A 20,289-nucleotide genomic window follows, 5' to 3' on the forward strand; every position below is an offset into this window, starting at 1 on the left:
CTGTACATTCCTAGAAAATTAAAAAATATTTTATATACTTACCATTTTCACATATATCAGTAATCCAGCTGCTTGTCCCACTGTGGAAAGTGCTTTTTGATGAGGCTAAGCAGACTGGCTGAATGTAGTCTGTGAAAGTCACAGGAACTGACAGCTTCAGAAGACAAATGTCGTTCTCATGTGTGTTGTTGTTGAAATCAGGATGGCAGATGATGTCTTCTAATGTTCGAGACATTTTGCTGGAGCATAAATCTGACTGGTTGTGGCAGCCGAGATGGACCTCTGTCAGGTTACTAAATTTAAAAATTGTGAAAAAGAATGGTTTGTTGTTTTTTTTTCTTTTCTATTAGCTTGATTTGGTCAAGATCACATTTCAAACCAGGTACTGTTCATGTGATCTTGAAAATGGACACATCAGTGATTTATTGTGCAAAAATGGAATCATTACTTTCAAAGCTCTTTTTTCTCCTTGTGTGTGTGTTTCTGTGTTTGGGGTTAATTATTGGCAGGGATAATGATTTAAAGATATCTGTGAAATTATTATTATTATTATTATTATTATTATTATTATTATTATTATTAACAAACAGCTAGGCTAGCCTTTCCCCATTGTATGTCTTTATGCTAAACATTTTGGACAGCAGTTACATCTCAGATTTGGACAACCTCCAGAAGCGATCTGCTTGATCCCATCACAATAGTGAACTCACGTGGTCTGCCACGTCACACTGAGGGTCCAACGATTCTTGTTGCCCTAAAAAATTGTTTCTGGAAATGTATTTCTGTAGAATAATTTTTTTAAGATATTAAAAACTCCTGACCTTCAGAAAATAAGTAGAATGATAACCTGTAAATCTTAACCTCTTAAGCCCCAAGCCTACCTGATCTCCTGCCTTTTGCCCCAGTATCAGGGGGCGTTGGAGCTTAAGAGGTTAAGCTAGTTGTAAACTGAGGAGTAATGGTCATTTGCAACATCATCACACAGAAATTTAAATTGGCAACAGTGACTTACTGTGATATGCAGGAAGCAGCTGTCAGCACCCACTGGTTGGTGATTAAGGACCCCCCACACCGAAACTCTCCATTGTGGCTTATAGTGACCTGCCAGGGCCAACTTTCTGTGCTTTCCACAGCCCTGCCGCATGCTGGCAAAACAAAAGATCACAGCTAACTGTAAAAACTACTTTTCCATGTCACAAGGAGTCGCCACAGTGGGTAGCTCGTCATGTTTTGTTTAGCTGAGTTTTATGCTGAATGTCCCTCCTGATGAAAACCCAAAGGGGATAAACCATAGATAACTGTAATAGGCCCATTTCACTCTAGTCATTGGTCATATTGTACACAAACACTGACATCACCACCAGTGTTGGGGAGTAACGGAATACATGTACCGCCCTTACGTATTTAAAATACAAAATATGAGTAACTGTATTCCGTTACAGTTACCGTTTAAAAAGGTGGTATTCAGAATACAGTTACTTTGTTGAAATAAATGGATTACACTGCGGTACTTTCCTGTTTCATTTTGTCGCGGGTCAGGACTGTTTGGGTTTTGTTTGACAGCTACGTTCTGTTGTTCCAGGCGGCAGCGTTACGGTTGCCGTGGTTACAGGGCGACGCTCTCTCTCTCTCTCTGTGACTGTGTGTTTCCTGGGTGAGAGAGCGCCTTTTCGTTGTTGTTGTTGTTGTGCTAAGCTAACAGGCAGAATGCTACAAGCATAGCTCTAAAGAATGTAGCATCATGGGCAGTGTAGTCCGTGTCGCGGACCTTCAGTAATAGTAATAAATCACACAGCAATAGTACATTCACGTTGTTGTAAAAAGCATGATAATATATTAAGTAATCCAAAGTATTCAGAATACGTTACTGTCATTGAGTAACGTAACGGAATATGTTACAGAATACATTTTGGAGCATGTATTCTGTATTCTGTAATGGAATACATTTTAAAAGTAACCTTCCCAACACTGATCACCACAGCTCCCTTCTAATGATAGAAGCAATGAGGGTGTGTTCCTGCAGCAACGTGGGCTGAATGAGGAGCCTCTAGTGCTGTCCCACAGTTTAAATATCTGCATCATTTAAGTTCCAGCTGTCATCAAAGACTGTTCCCCAGATGTTATTGTGATAAATTTCTACTCTGCATCAAGTTAATCCAGCTAATCTGATTGGACCTTTTAAGCATAAGTCACAAGACAAACTACTTTTTTAATATATTTAACTTATATTAAATATACACATACATATAACTTCAAGCACTAGGTGCAGTGACTCCCAAGCTTTGCAAGTGGCTCCAGCTGATCCCAGAAACAACATCGGAGATCTATGTGGCTCTATGTGAAGGATAGACCTTCCACATATATGTATGACACTAAAGACACCATGAGGAAATTGTTCTCTATCTATAAGTTGTCTCACCTGAACAAATGACACTAACATCGTAGTGATGTTCACTGTAGTAGTTTCCCCATCCAGAGTGTTGACATTCAGTTAGAGAACTTTCATTTCCTGAACAGGTCACATCACCAAGCCAAATCGGTCCCAATCCTTCACCAAAATAAGCAAGTCGTGGAACCTCTAGTGCTGACCCACAGTTTATCTGTCTGCAAACCACATCAGCATCGTTTAGGTCCCAGTTAAAATCAGAGACTGTTCCCCAGATGTTATTGTGATAAACTTCTACTCTGCCAGAGCATCGAGTTGATCCAAAGCCAGCTAATCTGATCAGATCTATCAGACAAAGGACATAACAAAATTTTGATATGTTAATTTTATTATATATAAAAGATTTCTCATATGACACACAAGAATAGGCTGATCTATAATGTCTTGAATATTTAACAGTTTTCTCACCTGAACAGATCACACCAGCATCCTGACCATGTCCACAGCTGTGTGATCCAAATCCACTGTGTCGACACTTAGTGAGAGAGGTTTCAGTACCTGAACAGCCCACATTATCAAGCCAAATCTGTCCAGTTCCTGCACCAAAGTGAGCTGAATGAGGAGCTTCCAGTGCCGTCCCACAGTTTAACTGTCTGCAAACCACCTCTGCATCATTTAAGTCCCAGCCATTATCACAAACCGTTCCCCGTATGTTATTGTGATAAATTTCTACTCTCCCAGAGCATCGACTCGATCCAGATCCAGTTAAGATCATTGGTACAGCTGAAAACAAAACACAAAGATAAGGTTGGGATAGTTCATGCAATACTTTTAATGTCCAAGCACAGTGTAAAGTCTAATTGTTGAATGTTGTCATTGTGCTTCTTAAATTTTTAAGGTCTGAGTTCAATCTATAGGATCAAGACATTCCTTTGTCTCGGACCACTGGCTGGAGAGGCTTTTATTGCAGATATGTTCTCTGGATCTGGAAGATCTGTTTCTTGTGATGTTGCTTCCTGCTTTTATGATTATTTTGGTGAGCAGGAAGTCATGCATACAGAGACACACACATTCTCACACACTCACTCAAACACACACGCACACATTCTCACACACGCACACACACACACACACACACACACTCTCACATGCATACAGATGTTTACACATACACACACATAGTGCCTTGTCTTAGAACCATGTGGGAGGTGCTTTGCTGTGATGTGTATTGTGTGAACTGTTTTCCCAACAAAAGGCAGCAAGCGGAGGCCGTCGTTGGGAAAACAGGATTCAGAGTGCTTTCTGAGACACCGGCTGGGGCCTCCCTTGTTAGCAAGTAAAAGATGTTCATCTTGTTTTTGTCGTTAACGAGAATAAGTCTCTAGACTAGTGGGGCTTGTGGAAACACAGACCCAACATACAGTTACCCGAGTTTACAATATTATTTCGAATGAGATAACACTGACGGTTAAAACAGGTGGATTAACGAGCTCCATGTATTTGCTGGGCTCAGTGTCTTTCCTCTGGGTTAGACCACATGTTAGCTCTCTGCCAGGCTGCTCTCTGCTCTGTTCCGGATCTTCAGGGTATATTGGGCACTTCAGACCATTAGGAAGACAGATTAGCTGGTGTCTACTTCCCTGAGGTGTTGGGCAGAGCCTTGTCTCTAGTATCATCCCATTTCTTCCATGTCACTTTACTCAGATTTGTCTGAATTTTCTTGTTTGTTTGTTTGTTTGTTTTTCAACTCCAGCGCACCTCTTGTGTGGCAGCCTGTTACAGAAGCTCTATTCATTTCTGTGTCCTTCCTAAAACTTCCCCTTCTCAATCGCAAGCAGAGAGTGTTTGTTAGCGCCATCTGTAGAAAACACAGTTTTTACCGTTCTTCCCGCTGTAAACACCACTGTTTTGTTCAGAAAAAAAACAATGCGTGTATTTTTTATCATAACTCTGGTTTTATGTCGCCCATCGACACAATTCAAAAACTGGTATATAGTTTGAAGTCCGCACTTTCGACCCAAGTTGAAATGGAGACTCAGAGTCGCTACATCTTGTAGCTGTGTTGTCTGAAATTGGTCATGTGATTTTTAGGCGCCGGTGCGTCCCTCGACCCCAGAGGGTTAAGAACTGTTTTGAGTCCACTGTTTGGGAGATGCTCTGTGACGACCACTGGGAGGACATTGACAGCCTTGCGACCTGCATTATGGATTACATTAACTTATGCATGGATAACACCGTACCCACCGTGCAGTGTTTTTCCAAACACAAACCTTTGATCACCCGAGAAATAAAAGCCGTTCTGAAGCAGAAGAGGAGAGCCTTCACTTCTGAAGACAAGGAGCAACGGAAAAAGGAATAGAGAGAGCTAAAAGGACTGATCAGGAATGGGAAGGACAGCTACAGGCAGAAGATGGAGAACCAGATTCAGTAGAACGATGTTAGCAAATTCTGGAGAGGCCTTAGAACCATCTTGCGCCACAAAGAATAGAACTCTGCCTGGGGGGGGGGGGGGGGGGGGGGGGGCTGCCACAGTAGCCAATACACATCCAGCACACGGCTCCAGCTTGTCTCTCTCAACCATCCAGGTTACGAGAGAACTGAGCAGGATTAAAGCCAATACCCTAATGAGCTCATCACTGGACCCACTTCAGTTTGCCTATCAGCTTGGAATTGGAGTAGATGATGCCATCATTCACCTCCTACATCATTCCCTTTCTCACCTGGAGACCGCTGGGACCACTGTGAGAATCCTGTTCTCCAATTTCTCCAGTGCCTTCAACACCATTCTTCCCACAGTCATGAAGGAGAATCTGGAGAACACAGGAGTGGACCATCACCTCGCATACTAGACTACCTCACTGACCGACCACAGTATGTGAGAACTCAGGACTGGGTCATCAGCAGTACGGGGGGCCCCACGGGAAATGGTTCTGGCTCTGTTCCTCTTTACCATCTACACTGTAGACTTCTCTCACAACTTCACCCAGTGCTTCCTGCAGAAGTTCTCTGATGACTTTGCAATAGTCGGCCTCATCACTGATGGGCAAGACAAGGATTACAGAGAACTGACCCAAGGCTTTGTGGACTGGTGCCAGCAGAACAACCTCCAGATCAACACTGAAAAAAACCAAGGAGCTGGTGGTAGACTTCTGCAGGCACAAACATCCTCCACTATACTAAACACAAAAGGTATGGACATTGAGGCTCTGGACAGCTACAGGTACCTTGGGTTCATCTGAACAATGAACTGGACTGGACTCATGATTCAGATGCTCTCTACAGGAAAGGGCAGAGCAGGCTGTACCTGCTGCAGAGACTCAGGTCTTTAGGAGTGAAGGACCCGCTGCTGAAGACCTTCTATGACTCTGTGTTGGCCTTGGCCATGTTTTAACATGTGGTCTGCTGGGACGGCACCATCTCAGCTGGAGACAGGAAGAGACTGAACAGGCTGATCTGGAGGGCCAGCTCTGTTCTAGGATGCCCTCTGGACCAAGTGGAGGTGGTGAGTGAGAGGAGAATGGTGGCTAAGCTGTCATCCCTGTTGGACAACATCTCCCACCCCATGCAGGAGACTCTGACAGCACTGAGCAGCTCCTTCAGGGTCAGGCTGCGGCACCCACGGTGTGGGACAGAGAGACTCCGCAGGTCTTTCCTTCCTACTGCTGTTGGACTCCATAACAAGAGACTTTACAGATTACCACATATGCACAGACAGACATACACGTGCAATACCACTGAGTGCAATTTTTCTGACAACATAGTATTCTGTTGTATATAGTATTTTATTCTATTGTATTGTCAAGGTGAGTAACAGGCAGGAGGTGTAGGACTCAGACCCAAATGTAGGACTCAGAAATTGAGTGATTAACTAAAGGAGGCAGCTTTATTGCTGGAGAACATACAAACATGAAATACCCGGGAACTAAACTAAAAACATGAATATCCAACTTAAAAACTGAGAAACTAGAAAAGAAACCAAGAGACAGAAAGCTAGAACATTACTAGAAACACGGAGGCAAAACACAGCACGGTGAGGGAATGACATGACACAGTGCAAGGAAAACACAGGGCTTAAATAAACACTAGTAATCAGGGAATGGGAGACAGGAGGGAAACACAGCTGGGAGAAATCAGACTTAATGAGACAAGGGACGTAAAACCAGAAACACTGACATAAGACACAGACTTCGAAAGTAAAACAGGAAACACACAACAGGCACAGAGGCATGAACTTGACACTGAGCAAAGGGAACACGGAAACAAAACCTGGGAACAAAGAACAAAGGACTAGAGCTAGAAATACAAAACAGAAAGCAAAACACTTTTAGTCAAAACATGAGGAAATAAAAGTACAATACTCAAAAAAATGGGTCACCAACCTAGGACCATGAGATTTATATAGTAAGTTATTATTTTTATCTTATTATAGTATATGGTTTTTCCTCATTTTTACTGCTGCAACTTTGCACTGTCCATTTTCTGGTGTAACACAACAAATTTCCCATGTGTGGGACTAATAAAAGTGTATCTCTTATCTATCTTTTCCATCTCCTTCTCAGGCTTGGCCTTCACATTGGGCAGAACCCTGATCTGTTGCCTAGGGTATAGTGCCATCGACTCTAGGGGTGTCTAAAAGTGTTATACTGTACATAACTGAGTGAAGAGAGAGCCTCGATGTGAAAGCAAATGTATGGTTTCTTTAATTTTTTTAAGCCCCTAAATTAATCTATGTCTCTCTGAATCGCAACTGCATTTACAGAGAATGATGGAACACTTCATTACCGAAATCCTACAGAGTATGGTTACTGTACAGCTCAATTTGACTCCTCACAATGAACGTAATCTAAAACACACCAATGAATGGATGAAAAAGCTCTAAAACAGAAAAGTTACATTTACATGGCATTACTAGACATTGAGAAGATCCAAATGTATCTCACCTGAACAGATCACACCAGCATCTTCACCGTGTTTACAGGTATTTACTCCAAATCCACCGTGTTGACACTCAGTTAAAGAACCTTCTTTTCCTGAACAGGCCACATCATCAAGCCAAATCTGTCCAGTTCCTGCACCAAAGTGAGCTGATCGAGGAGCCTCTAGTGCCATCCCACAGTTTAACTCTCTGCAGACAACTTCAGCATCATTTAGGTCCCAGCCATTATCACAGACTGTTCCCCAGATTTTATTGTGAAAAATTTCTACTCTGCCAGAACATCGAGTCGATCCAGCTAATCTGATTGGACCTTTTGAGCATAAGTCACAAAAGAAACCATCATTTTGATATATGTGCCTTACATGTGCCTTGTTTTTTTGTTTTTTTTAATGTATGACACTGAACAGACTATGAAGCAAATTGTTACATATCTAAAAGTGTTCTCATTTTGTCACCTGAACAGATTACACCAACATCGTAGTAATGTCCAGAGTAGTAGTTTCCCCATCCAGAGTGTTCACATTCAGTTAAAGAACTTTCATTTCCCGAACAGGTCACATCACTGAGCCAAATCTGTCCAGTTCCTTCACCAAAGTATGCAAGTTGAAGAGCATCTACTGCCGATCCACAGTTTATCTGTCTGCAAACCACATCAGCATCATTTAGGTCCCAGTTATAATCAGAGACTGTTCCCCAGATATATTTATGATAAATTTCTACTCTGCCAGAGCATCGAGTCGATCCAGAGCCAGCCAATCTGATCAGATCTATTAAACATAGGGCATAAAAATGTTTTGATATGTTCTTTACATTATATAGGAATGATTTTATATATGACACACAAGAACAGAATGACTTATGATGTTATCAATATCTAACAGTTTTATTACCTGAACAGATGACACCAGCATCCTGACCTTGTCCACAGCTGTGTGATCCAAATCCACTGTGTTTACATTCAGTTAGAGAACTTTCAGTACCTGAACAGCCCACATTATCAAGCCAAATCCGTCCAGTTCCTGCACCAAAGTGAGCTGAATGAGGAACTTCCAGTGCCGTCCCACAGTTTAATTGTCCGCAAACCACCTCTGCATCATTTAAGTCCCAGCCACCATCAGAGACTCTTCCCCAGATGTTATTGTGATAAATTTCTACTCTGCCAGAGCATCGAGTTGATCCAGACCCAGCTAACCTGATAAGATCTATCAGACAAAGGGCATAACCATTATTTTATATGTTCATTACATTTTATAGGAGAGATTTCATTTGTGGCACACAAGAACAGAATGACTTATAATGTCTTCATTATCTAAATGTTTTCTCGCCTGAACAAATCACACCAGCACTCCGATCATATCCACATTTGTGTCTTCCAAATTCACTGTGTTGACACTCATTTAGAGAACTTTCGTTTCCTGAACAGTTGACATTATCAAGCCAAATCTTTTCAGTTTCTGCACGAAAGTGAGCTGATCGAGGAGCTTCTAGTGCCGTCCCACAGTTTAATTGTCTGCAAACCACCTCTGCATCATTTAAGTCCCAGTTATAATCAGAAACTGACACCCAGTTATTATTGTGATAAATTTCTACTCTTCCAGAGCATCGAGTCGATCCAGATCCAGTTAAAATGATTTTGGCTCCATCTAAAAAAACAAGAACAAAGAACATAAAAGAAATGTGGTGGATACAACATACCATGCTTTTCATACTGAAGCATAGTTGCCCACACAGAAGTAAGAACCATAAGACACAAAACATAAAAAGAACAAAGAAAGCTTTCTCAAAGAAATGTTATTACACATTATTGATAAGCGTATACATTGTTGCATTATTTTTATGAAAAATATTGTACTGCTGATGGGAGAGCTGGATTAGAGAAGAAAAAAAGTAAAAAATAATGCTTGAAAATTACTCACAACTTAAAATTATTTACAGTAGGCTATAACACTACTAAAAATTTCTGCTCAAAAACTTATACTTTTTTTTTGTTAAAACTCATTGCCTCTTAGTGCTTAGTGTTAAAATTGCATGCTAATCTCAGGAAAATTACATAACACATGCATTGTAAATTTAGGAGTTATTGCATACTAAGTCACTGGCTCTATTATAGAATGCAACCGATTATGGTATTTAGTATTTTTCTCTTGTTGCTGTAGAGCTGACATCTGGAAACGTGTTCCAAAAAAACCATGAAAGTTAACAAAGACAGAGCTTTTGTTTGCTCACCGGGCAGCTTTGAAGCACAACCTGAAAAGCAGAAATGAAAGACAAAAAAAAGTTTAGTTCAGATAAAGACATATCTTCATATCACACATGGTTATTTGGGCAGGACCTCTTAAAGTTGTATTGTTATGCATTGTGTACCCCAAGCATCTATTTAAAAGGGGTTAATACATTAACATACACACCCCACTTTTCAGTTATTTATTTGTAGAAAAAATGTTTGGAATCATGTATGATTTTCGTTCCACTTCTCCCGTGTACACCACTTTGTGTTGGTCTTTCACTTGGGATTCCAATAAAATTGATTCATGTTTGTGGCTGTAATGTGACAAAATGTGGAAAATTTCAAGGGGGGCGAATACTTTTGCAAGCCACTGTAATAACTTTTGATGTTACAAAGCAGTATTTATAAAGAGAAAACGCTCTCTTTATTTTAAAAAGGTAATTTCAAAAGAACTTGCATCACCACCTCCAGGTTCACTGTTCTAACACATATGCCACAACTATCACATCCTTGTTTTCGCTTCAGCCACTGCCCCAGTTGTGTTCTGCATGGCCTGTCGGTACCTATCAATTGCTTCTGTAGTCCCACAAGCTAATCAAGCCCCATAGGACTCCTTCTTCAGTCTAGTTACTCCCTTCACCTCTGGTGTTCACCATTTGGTTCGGGTATAACCACCACAACAGGCACCAACCACCTTGTGGTTGCAGCTCAGTGCTGCAACTTCGACAATGGAGGTGCTAAACATTGAGTCCATTCTCATTTTTTTTTCTCATCACCTTGAGGCTGAGTGTACCACACCCTCTACTTTGAGGCAATTGCAAAATGATCACTGCATTATTTGACATCTTGATTCACCACAGTAATTTTGAAGGTGTCAACTGATCTCAGGTGGTCACAAGCTTGGTCTGAGTCATTGAAACAGATATATAGATGACAAACAATTTGCAAGCTCATTGGACATGGTCATGGTAATTTTGGTTGTTCTGTGATGTTTTCCCTAGCACAAGTTATTGCAGTGTATTAGGGCAGCATTAATGCTGATTAATAATGCTGACAGCCCTAATACACTACATAAAGAGCATCAGTCTATTTTTCTTGGTGACACATAGTTTGGGTTTTTTTCTGGTCAGGTTACCAAGAGGCCATTTTCAATTGCAGGGTGCACTTCTACAAACAGATTGCATAGTCTAGTATGAGTTATTATGATGTTTTAGCGATAGATGCAAGCCAATACTAACCAGTTTAGGTCACTTGGTTTTGAGCTTGTGATTTAAAATGTTATTTTAAGGCTCTTCCTTGTTACATTTAAATAAATATGTTCCTGTTGCTATAGTTCCTTATGACTCTTACATTTAAAAACATATTTGTTTTTTACATAGCTGTGACGTCGTAAGATTCTTTCTGAGGAACATTATGGAATGTTTTTCAAGAGACGCACTTTAAACAGATGACTCATAAACTACAATATTAGTTTTAAAAATACAGTTCATTGTTCATTGTTAGTTTTGAATAAAGCTATTATTTTAGCTTATTGCTCGGATTGAAAAGAAAATGTATAGTACATACAGTGAGATCAACCTTAACTTAGTTTTATTTATTGAACACTAAATTGTTTGTGTGTATGTGTTTATATATGTATATACAGTAATTAGTTAGAAATTAAAATATACTTAGCATAAAATAATCTTGTCAATCTAACAAATGGTAGTCAAATACAATTAGCATTAAAAAAACCTTTACATTTTACATAACCATTTAATTTCCAATAAACAGATGGTTTCTATAGATATTTGACAGGAGTAAAAGGCATAAGAACAACATAAAAAATCATGTTCATGTTACGAAAAAATTGTGAGCAGTAATAACATAAGACACTAAGGTTGACGATATACAAATTAATTGCATGTAACTGATATACATATCTTTGCAATGTTCATCTAGCAGGTTTTTTTTTCAGTGTATTTGCTCAAGTAGTACTGAGAGTGATCATTGTCAACATGAACACTGCAAAAAATAACCTACACAGCTAGTCCGTTTTAAACTGAAATTTTAACCTTGTATATAAAACCTTTAAGGAAAGAAAGACTGGCTGAACAGAGTCAAACACAATGATACTTACAGAAGTCTCTAGGCTTGTGAAATGCAGATTTTAATCAGTGATTGAGTTTAATTAATTTGGTTTGTTAATATTATAACATTGGATACTTATGAGAATAATACAGTATCGGAATAAATATTATACTATATAATATACTTTACTATACAGTGTAGTTTACATTTGTGCCTCTAATTATTCTTTTACATCTGCTCCAGAAACAAACTATGTAATGAGAAAAACCAATCTTTTTTTCTCACCTTTGAAAAAGAGTACGATCATCACACTGAACCAGCACACAAGCTGTTGGAGCTCCATTGCTAACAACTACAGTCATTGTCTTAGACTTTAAAAGACAAAAGAATATGCTCAGCTTCTGTGATCACGTTTTACGGTAATCAACGCCTACACTTTGTGTAGTTGATGAGGTATTTAATAAAAGATAAAACCAGAAGAACCAGATGTCATACTTTGTCTAAATGCAGTGAAGGAATGCATTTACATGTCTAGACAACTGAGACACAGTTGGAAGGTAACCTGGTAAGCTATGATTGAGATTAAGAAGTCTTAAGAATAAGATTTAATTAACTTTTTATTACTATCTTTGTTCTGGTTGGCTATGGTAGTGGTTTTTGTTGTTATCATTCAGGTCTGCTTCTTATTCATTGGTAACTTTAAAGTCAATGAATAGTTAAGTTTCCAGGACTTCCGTGAGTTTCCCCCTACATCTAAATTTAGCCTCTTGCTTCCGATCTACTGGTGTATTTGTGGGCTGGCTGTTCCCGCCCCGCCTCCAGGCAGAGCTTCTGTTTTCTTAAGGCTGTAGCTGTCACACTTCTTTCCTGAGCTACAAACAACCTTCAGGTTGAAGCTTAAATCAGTTTTTTGGCAAAGTGACTTTTATTATATATCCTTTATTAATCTTTTATAAAAAGCATCATTGACATTAATTTTTTAAGAGAGCTCTGACAATGAGGGGATCAGAAATTGCAACAAATTTAAATTATCTGTGAAGGTTCTCAGTCATCCAAGTCATTGTAATCTAAGGAGATCGGAAAGAAAAGCGTCTGGATTTCTTTAAGTTGCTTGAAGACGTTTCACCTCTCATCTGAGAAGCTTCTTCAGTTCTAAGGTCAAATGGTGGAGAGTCCAAGATTTAAGCCCTATGGGACTGTCCCCCAAGAGGGACATGGGCCCCCTAATGATCCTCTACTTAATCACATGAGCCAAGGTGTGAAAACGGCTGTAGGTCACAATCAGTCAAATTTTTGGTTGAACTCATAGTGATGTAATTCCTGTCATGTAATTTCCAGAGATCAAATTGCTCAGGAAGTGAGTGGGCGTTAAATGGCTTCTTTTACTCCTCTTTCAAACCATCTGTCTTCTCTGTCCAAAATGTGAATATTTTAATCCTCAAAAGATTGACCTTTGTCCTTGCAGATGGACAGCTGAGTCTTGTCTCATGCCTTGCGTTTATGAAGTGGTTGTTTGATCTTTCCATTATAGAGGATTTAGCATTCCTACAGCATTGTTAAGTTTGTGTTTAGGAGTTCTGTGACTGAACTAAACACTCCTAAATAAATTTAACGACAACGTATGTCCTTCCATTTTTTATTGCAATTTACACATATGCACTCCTTTGTTACTTTACAGTATTAATACTGTGTACATACTTTTTCCAAACATATCTCACATATTCTTAATATGTGTTCTGTTATCAGATAGAAAAAGAGAATTAACACATTCCACTCTCATAGACAATAGCCTTGTCTGATAGCCAATTTTCTTGTGAAACTTGCTTCAAAATGAATTCTAAAAGCATAAATCTCAAATGTTCCAAAAGAATGGTGTAATCAGCACCAAAATGATATGTGCACTGAATTTAAGTAAACACTTTTTGGCTAAAATCACACGACTGAAACTACGTAGAAACACAAAATAACACAGACGAACTGACAAGGAACACAGGCAGGCACACAGTATAAATACAAACAAGGTAACAAGGGAATGACACACTAGAGGGGAACACAGCTGGACCTAATTAGACACGACGAGACACAGAACTTCAAAGTAAAACAGGAAGCTCACAAACTGTTTTACAAACACAAACTCAGAGACACAGACAGAGCACAGGAGAACACCGGTAGGAATAATAGAAACTAGAAGAAACTAGAAAATCATGACAATAAACTCAGAAACGCTGGGTCAGCGACCCAGGACCATGACAGTCTCATCCATCCCACTAGGGGGCGGGGTTCGAACTGCCACTCCAGCTTGACTAACATCTGATTCATTACTGTGCAAAGTAAGTCAAGACAGGTCGATCCTAGATAACTGATTGCTATGAACTGGTGAACTATGAACTATTTGTGTGCAAATAAGTATAACTACATATATAGTAAACAAACAGCTTCACTCTGCCATTGTCATGTTAAATCTATTAATTGTTTCTCTTACATCAGTGAGAACCATTTCATATCTGTGGTTTCCTTTGACTTCTCTATCATGAAGCAAAACTCTAAGTTAACCATTACTTTAATAACATCAGTGTGGATGTGAGTTGCTAACCCTTCATGACCTATTTAGTATTTGATTAAACAGGTGGTTTCATGAAGGACCCTGGTCTACTGCTTCCAGTAAAGTGGTACCTCCCAGCCTCATAGTAGATGCACCTGTGGTATGAATTTCAAAATCCTATGTTGTGTCGTTCTAAAGTTATTGCATTCACAAATGTGTGTGTCCACACACCCAATGGGTTGCCTACAATACTCCAGCCAAGTCAAACACACAAGCAAAAAACGTATTTATATATATATATATATATATATATATATATATAAATTAAAAAAAACACCCAGCACGCCCCTGCGGGCGGTTTATCCTTCAAGCTCGGGTCCTCTACCAGAGGCCTGGGAGCTTGAGGGTCCTGCGCAGTATCTTAGCTGTTCCCAGGACTGCGCTCTTCTGGACAGAGATCTCCGATGTTATTCCCGGGATCTGCTGGAGCCACTCGCCTAGCTTGGGAGTCACCGCACCTAGTGCTCCGATTACCACGGGGACCACCTTTACCTTCACCCTCCACATCCTCTCGAGCTCTTCTCTGAGCCCTCGGTATTTCTCGAGCTTCTCGTGTTCCTTCTTCCTGATGTTGCTGTCATTTGGAACCGCTACATCGATCACTACGGCCGTCTTCTTCTGTTTGTCTACCACCACTATGTCCGGTTGGTTAGCCACCACCATTTTGTCCGTCTGTATCTGGAAGTCCCACAGGATCTTAGCTCGGTCATTCTCCACCACCCTTGGGGGCATCTCCCATTTTGACCTCGGGACTTCCAGGTTATACTCGGCACAGATGTTCCTGTACACTATGCCGGCCACTTGGTTATGGCGTTCCATGTATGCCTTGCCTGGTAGCATCTTGCACCCTGCTGTTATGTGCTGGATTGTCTCTGGGGCATCTTTACGCAGCCTGCACCTGGGGTCTTGCCTGGTGTGATAGACCCCAGCCTCTATGGATCTTGTGCTCAGAGCTTGTTCTTGTGCTGCCATGATTAGTGCCTCTGTGCTGTCTTTCAGTCCAGCTTTGTCCAGCCACTGGTAGGATTTCTGGATATCAGCCACCTCCTCTATCTGCCGGTGGTACATACCGTGCAGGGGCCTGTCCTTCCATGATGGTTCCTCGTCTCCCTCCTCTTTCTTGGGTTTCTGCTGCCTGAGGTATTCACTGAGCACTCGGTCAGTTGGGGCCATCTTCCCAATGTATTCTTGGATGTTCGTTGTCTCATCCTGGACTGTGGTGCTGACACTCACCAGTCCCCGGCCCCCTTCCTTCCGCTTAGCGTACAGCCTCAGGGTGCTGGACTTGGGGTGAAACCCTCCATGCATGGTAAGGAGCTTTCTTGTCTTTATGTCAGTGGCTTCTATCTCCTCCTTTGGCCAGCCTATTACCCCAGCAGGGTACCTGATCACGGGTAGGGCGTACGTGTTGATGGCCCGGATCTTGTTCTTACCATTCAGCTGACTCCTCAGGACTTGCCTGACCCTCTGCAGGTACTTGGTGGTTGCAGCCTTTCTAGCGGTCTCTTCATGGTTCCCATTTGCCTGCGGGATTCCCAGGTACTTGTAACTGTCCTCTATGTCTGCAATGTTGCCTTCTGGTAGTTCAATCCCCTCAGTTCTGACTACCTTCCCTCTCTTTGTTACCATCCGACTACATATATATATATATATATTTACTTCCGTCTCACTGGATTCACATGAAACTATGAAAGCATAATTTTCACTGTTGCTGTTGTGTTATCAGTTTCTTTGGAGGCTGCATGGACATAATGTCTATTATGACATCTTCTATCTATTCACGGGCACGCTACAAGATAAAATTTCTATTGCAGGTCTGTTTTTAATTGTAGCTGTGGGTGAAATGCTCACATTTACAAGGCGACATGGTGAAATATAGAGCAGTGACTTAAACAAAGTATTGAAACAAAGGTTTTGTTTTTTTTTTATAATCAGGCTATTCTAATAACTCAAATCATTCCAGCCTATTACCCTAATTAGTAGTGCAATCGCTTGTGGCCAGGGGGTGGCTGGATTTCTCCTTTAATACATAACAAGCACCTTCAAAGATACTGCTTTGTGGCTGTGTAATACACATATATTAGTCACATGTTTGTAGATTTTAGAGCATGTTGTTTCTGAGTGGAAATCTCAGTGGTTGGAGTTTTAAATACTGGTGGATGAATCGTTCCCTCTACTGGAAGAAGGGCACTTTGCATGACACACATGAACCATTAATCTTTTCTTGAGATCAGTCAGTTGTTGTTTTAGGAACCTCTGCGCTCGAATGCCCAAGAACCCAACAGCACCGACTTAAAATACAAAATAAATTAGAATCATGAAGGCTCTTATGTTTTGATTTCTTAGGTAAATGACTATGTGATAACAGATGTTTTTCTGTGAAAACCAAGTGTGTTTGTTTTGTTTTGTTTTAAACCCTTTGTGATCTGAAACAATTAAGAATTAATCACATATTTATTAATGTCAGATAGACTATTATTCTTAATTGAGCTGTTAAAATTTTATTTTTGCTCCTAGTCAAAATGGACACAAAACACACCATCCTGCCTCCACATTGTAGCGTTTCATTGTGGAGCAGCATAAATCATGCTACTGGCGTTAATGCAATGCTCTCCATATTGCTGAAAGATGCACTACAGGCAGCAGCAGGTATACTGAACCAGTCTGTCAACCATCTTTATTACTAAAGATGGCACGATACCACTTTTTTATGTCCGATACCGATATCATAAATTTGGATATCGGCCAATACCGATATGAATCCGATATATATTTAATGGATCGGATTACATTTTTTATTTCTCTCCGATATCCGATTGGATCGGTCCATCTCTATTTACTACTGCTCTTTTTTTACAATAATCTTGGAGTTACCATTTTCTGGCAACTCTAATAGGTCAACAGCCACTTTTGTAGGTGTAATCGAAGCATGATTGCATCTCGTTACTTTGAGTTATTACTGGTTTTCCTCTGAGACAGAGACACACCAAATCATGTTTCAGTTTTATCCTGGTTTCAGAGATAGGAAAAATGAATTTATGAATCTTTACCGTGAACTGTTTCCAGACATAATGCTGTTCTTCCACTAACTAAAAATAAATTAGAGACTAAGTTTGTACTTGTACACATTTAAACAGTCTTTTAATATTTTGACCAGCATTAAATCGTTTACCAACACAAAAGTGAAGTAAACACCACCGTAGGTATGATTTAAATGTGTTTTATTGGAGCACACACAAGAAACACTGCAGCTAAATACAATTTCAAAGTCATGTGCATCTATTTTTAATTGTTTTTTTTTTTTTGACCAAAAATCCACTGAAATTTGTTAATGTGCTGGATCTATAGACGTGTGTATTTGCCTTTAAGCGCACATAGACTCTATCACCTTGCTGCAGCTGCAGGAACACTGCATTTCCTCCATTATCAGCCGTGTCAGCTGACTGGTGATCATGGATGTGCAGTATCACCTCATTGTTCTTAAACATTTATAATATCTTTAAATCTGTTTTCTTTTTCAGAATCTGCAAATGTGAAACTAAATTTCTTATTACTGACCACAAACATGCAAAACCACACAATGCATTTTTCTTTTTTGTCTTTATTTACTTCACTTACACAAACATCAAGAAGAATCTTACCTGTGAGTTCGTTGTAGGCATTTCCAGTGTTTACAAACACTCTATCGTAGATTATAGTTTGGTCTGTGTTAAAGGGACCCAATGGTGAACCTCCCCCAATTCCAGCACTTAGCCCTTTAAGACCTACCATAGAACCAAGTCCGCCAGAGCGGACATGGTGTGGTGCCATTTTTGGGAGCATTTCAAGTCGCTATACATCAATACAACCATTACAGCCTAAATTTTAATAATATGTATGCATTAGGTGCATGGTAATTACATAAATTGCAAAAAGTGCAATAAACTACAAAAAAAAATGAAAATCATTTTTGTTTTTTAACATATATTTCTAGTTAGAGAAATTTAAGAGGTTTATCCCTCAAAACTGTAAATACAAAAAAGTTGCACAAAATAGTTTCCCACCACAGGAAATTTATTTTGAATGTCTTCATAGTTTTATTTCTGAAATACACCAATTTTTATATACTGTAAGAAAAACGAAAATAAATATAATAATGCAAATTTGCAAAAAAAGCAGCATATGCATCAAAATAAACAATTTCCAGCAGTGCAATTTAAGTTCTAAGCATCCCAGAAACGACACAGAAACTCATAAAGATACCTTTTAAAAACACCAGTATAGGCTCATGAGGCCCCGATGGTAAAAAACTACATTTCCACGAAAATTACGTCACTTTCAGCTTCGGACAGGTAATGGCGGACATGCAAAAATTCGCGCTGACGTCTATTCCAAAGCAGGAAGTGTTATGAACAGCTGATCGGATCGGCAAAGAGTGTTTCTGGAATATTATGTTTTTGTTGCTGCAAGTGCTTTTTATGCAGTTTTTGCAAAGCTATATGTGGAAGGAAACCGTGACCTAGGACAAGCTGATGGCATAAGATGTAAGTACAACTTCTCCGGTTTCATATGCAAAAATAATTATTGCGCTAGCTTACATGGTTGCAGTGGTACCAGGATTTAAAAGTAGTTGCGCAAAACGGAGCGTGCCCGCTCCGACCGGCTTTAAAGGGTTAATATGACAATGTTTCTCTCTAGGGAAAAAAAGAAAAGCTTATTTCAGACTAAAAGTGTAAAAATGTTAAAGTATGACTCTTCACACCATTTTTTTTCTAAAAAAAAAAAAGTGTAACATCACAAAAATACACTTCTGCTTGAGTTTTGTTCTTTACCCTTTTGTTCCAGCTGCAGAATGAGACTTCCGTAGCCTGTCAGCCTGTTTTCAATGTTCATCACCTTGATTTCCAAAGAATGTATTTTTTCTCTCATTGCACCAAACTCGTTGGCGTTATTACATGTGTGAACGCATGAATGTGATTGTGTTTCGATAGTATCCTGGGCCAAAATCAGATCACAAAACAACAAAATCAACAATAAACTGCTGAGATTCATCGTCCAAATGATCCAATTTCACCACTCGACACAATTCTGACGAATGATCTGCATTGGTTTTTATATGTCATCTCATGATCAGCTATTAATTATTAACATCTAGACGTGTACTTTTTAAAAAAAACATTTTTCTAAGTATTTGTTATTTAACTATGTCAACTAAGATCAATGAAAGAAATCTATGAAGAAAGAGTGACATGTTTACTAATAAAAGCATGGACTATTATAATTATAACATGAACCATTGCTGTTACTTTAAATAGACATACACTTTCTTTTAAGTATCATCAGCTTTATTTCACATTGACCTCTGCTACACTGTAACCTACACTGTTCTTTACTTTAAATCCAACACAGCACAGCAGTGCTCTCATTAAACCTTTACATGACACGGTTGGTTTGCCTTAGTTTGTTTTGCAGCACATTTCATAATATGAAAAAACATGTGAAATGTACTGTCCCAAGGTCTGATTTTAAAACTTGTAAGACGACACACAGCCTGGACTTCTTCTTCCACAAATAGGCCAAAGATCATCAGACATTCTGACCACTGAAGACAAATCATATGTAGTCTGTACATATGTGTGTGTGTGTGTGTGTGTGTGTGTGTGTGTGTGTGTGTGTGTGTGTGTGTGTGTGTGTGTGTGTGTGTACATATTGTCTTGCACTGAGTTCATAGTTAAAACATCGTAGCTCTGAGACACAACAGTCTGGTTCTTCTGATCTCTGTATTTCAGGTCACAGAAGTGAGAAATAAACAATAAAATGGCAAAATTGAACTTTGTAAACTTGATTTTGTGTTACTCACTGCCCTCATCCGTTATTATTAATAATTCACATGGCTGCATTTATGTTATTCATGATCAACTGTTAATTATTAATATCCCTTTCAACTTATGAAACTACATTATGTGCAGCAGAGCAGAATTTTGAACCATTTCAACATAACACCATACAATTACACAAAGCCAAAAATGAAAGCATATGGATTTCTGCAGACAAGAATCAAATCAGTTATTGCATAAATGTAATTTGGG

The 20,289-nt window shown here is 39.5% G+C and overlaps 1 protein-coding gene across 1 annotated transcript; it reads right to left on the reverse strand.

The window, feature by feature from the left end:
• Positions 1-8: 8 nt before the first annotated feature.
• On the reverse strand, positions 9-8,528 carry LOC113013932 (scavenger receptor cysteine-rich domain-containing protein DMBT1-like; the record flags this gene model as incomplete). Its single annotated transcript, XM_080295625.1, has 10 exons — positions 9-293; positions 1,013-1,145; positions 2,420-2,731; positions 2,855-3,169; positions 4,631-4,713; positions 5,107-5,196; positions 6,653-6,679; positions 7,296-7,632; positions 7,778-8,089; positions 8,213-8,528. Coding segments are annotated over 10 exons (2,208 nt in total), but the record flags the coding sequence as incomplete, so codon positions are not given.
• Between the last annotated feature and the right edge of the window lie 11,761 nt (positions 8,529-20,289).

This window comes from Astatotilapia calliptera, chromosome 3 (assembly GCF_964374335.1).
Source record: "Astatotilapia calliptera chromosome 3, fAstCal68.1, whole genome shotgun sequence".
Classification (NCBI taxonomy): Eukaryota; Metazoa; Chordata; class Actinopteri; order Cichliformes; family Cichlidae; genus Astatotilapia; species Astatotilapia calliptera.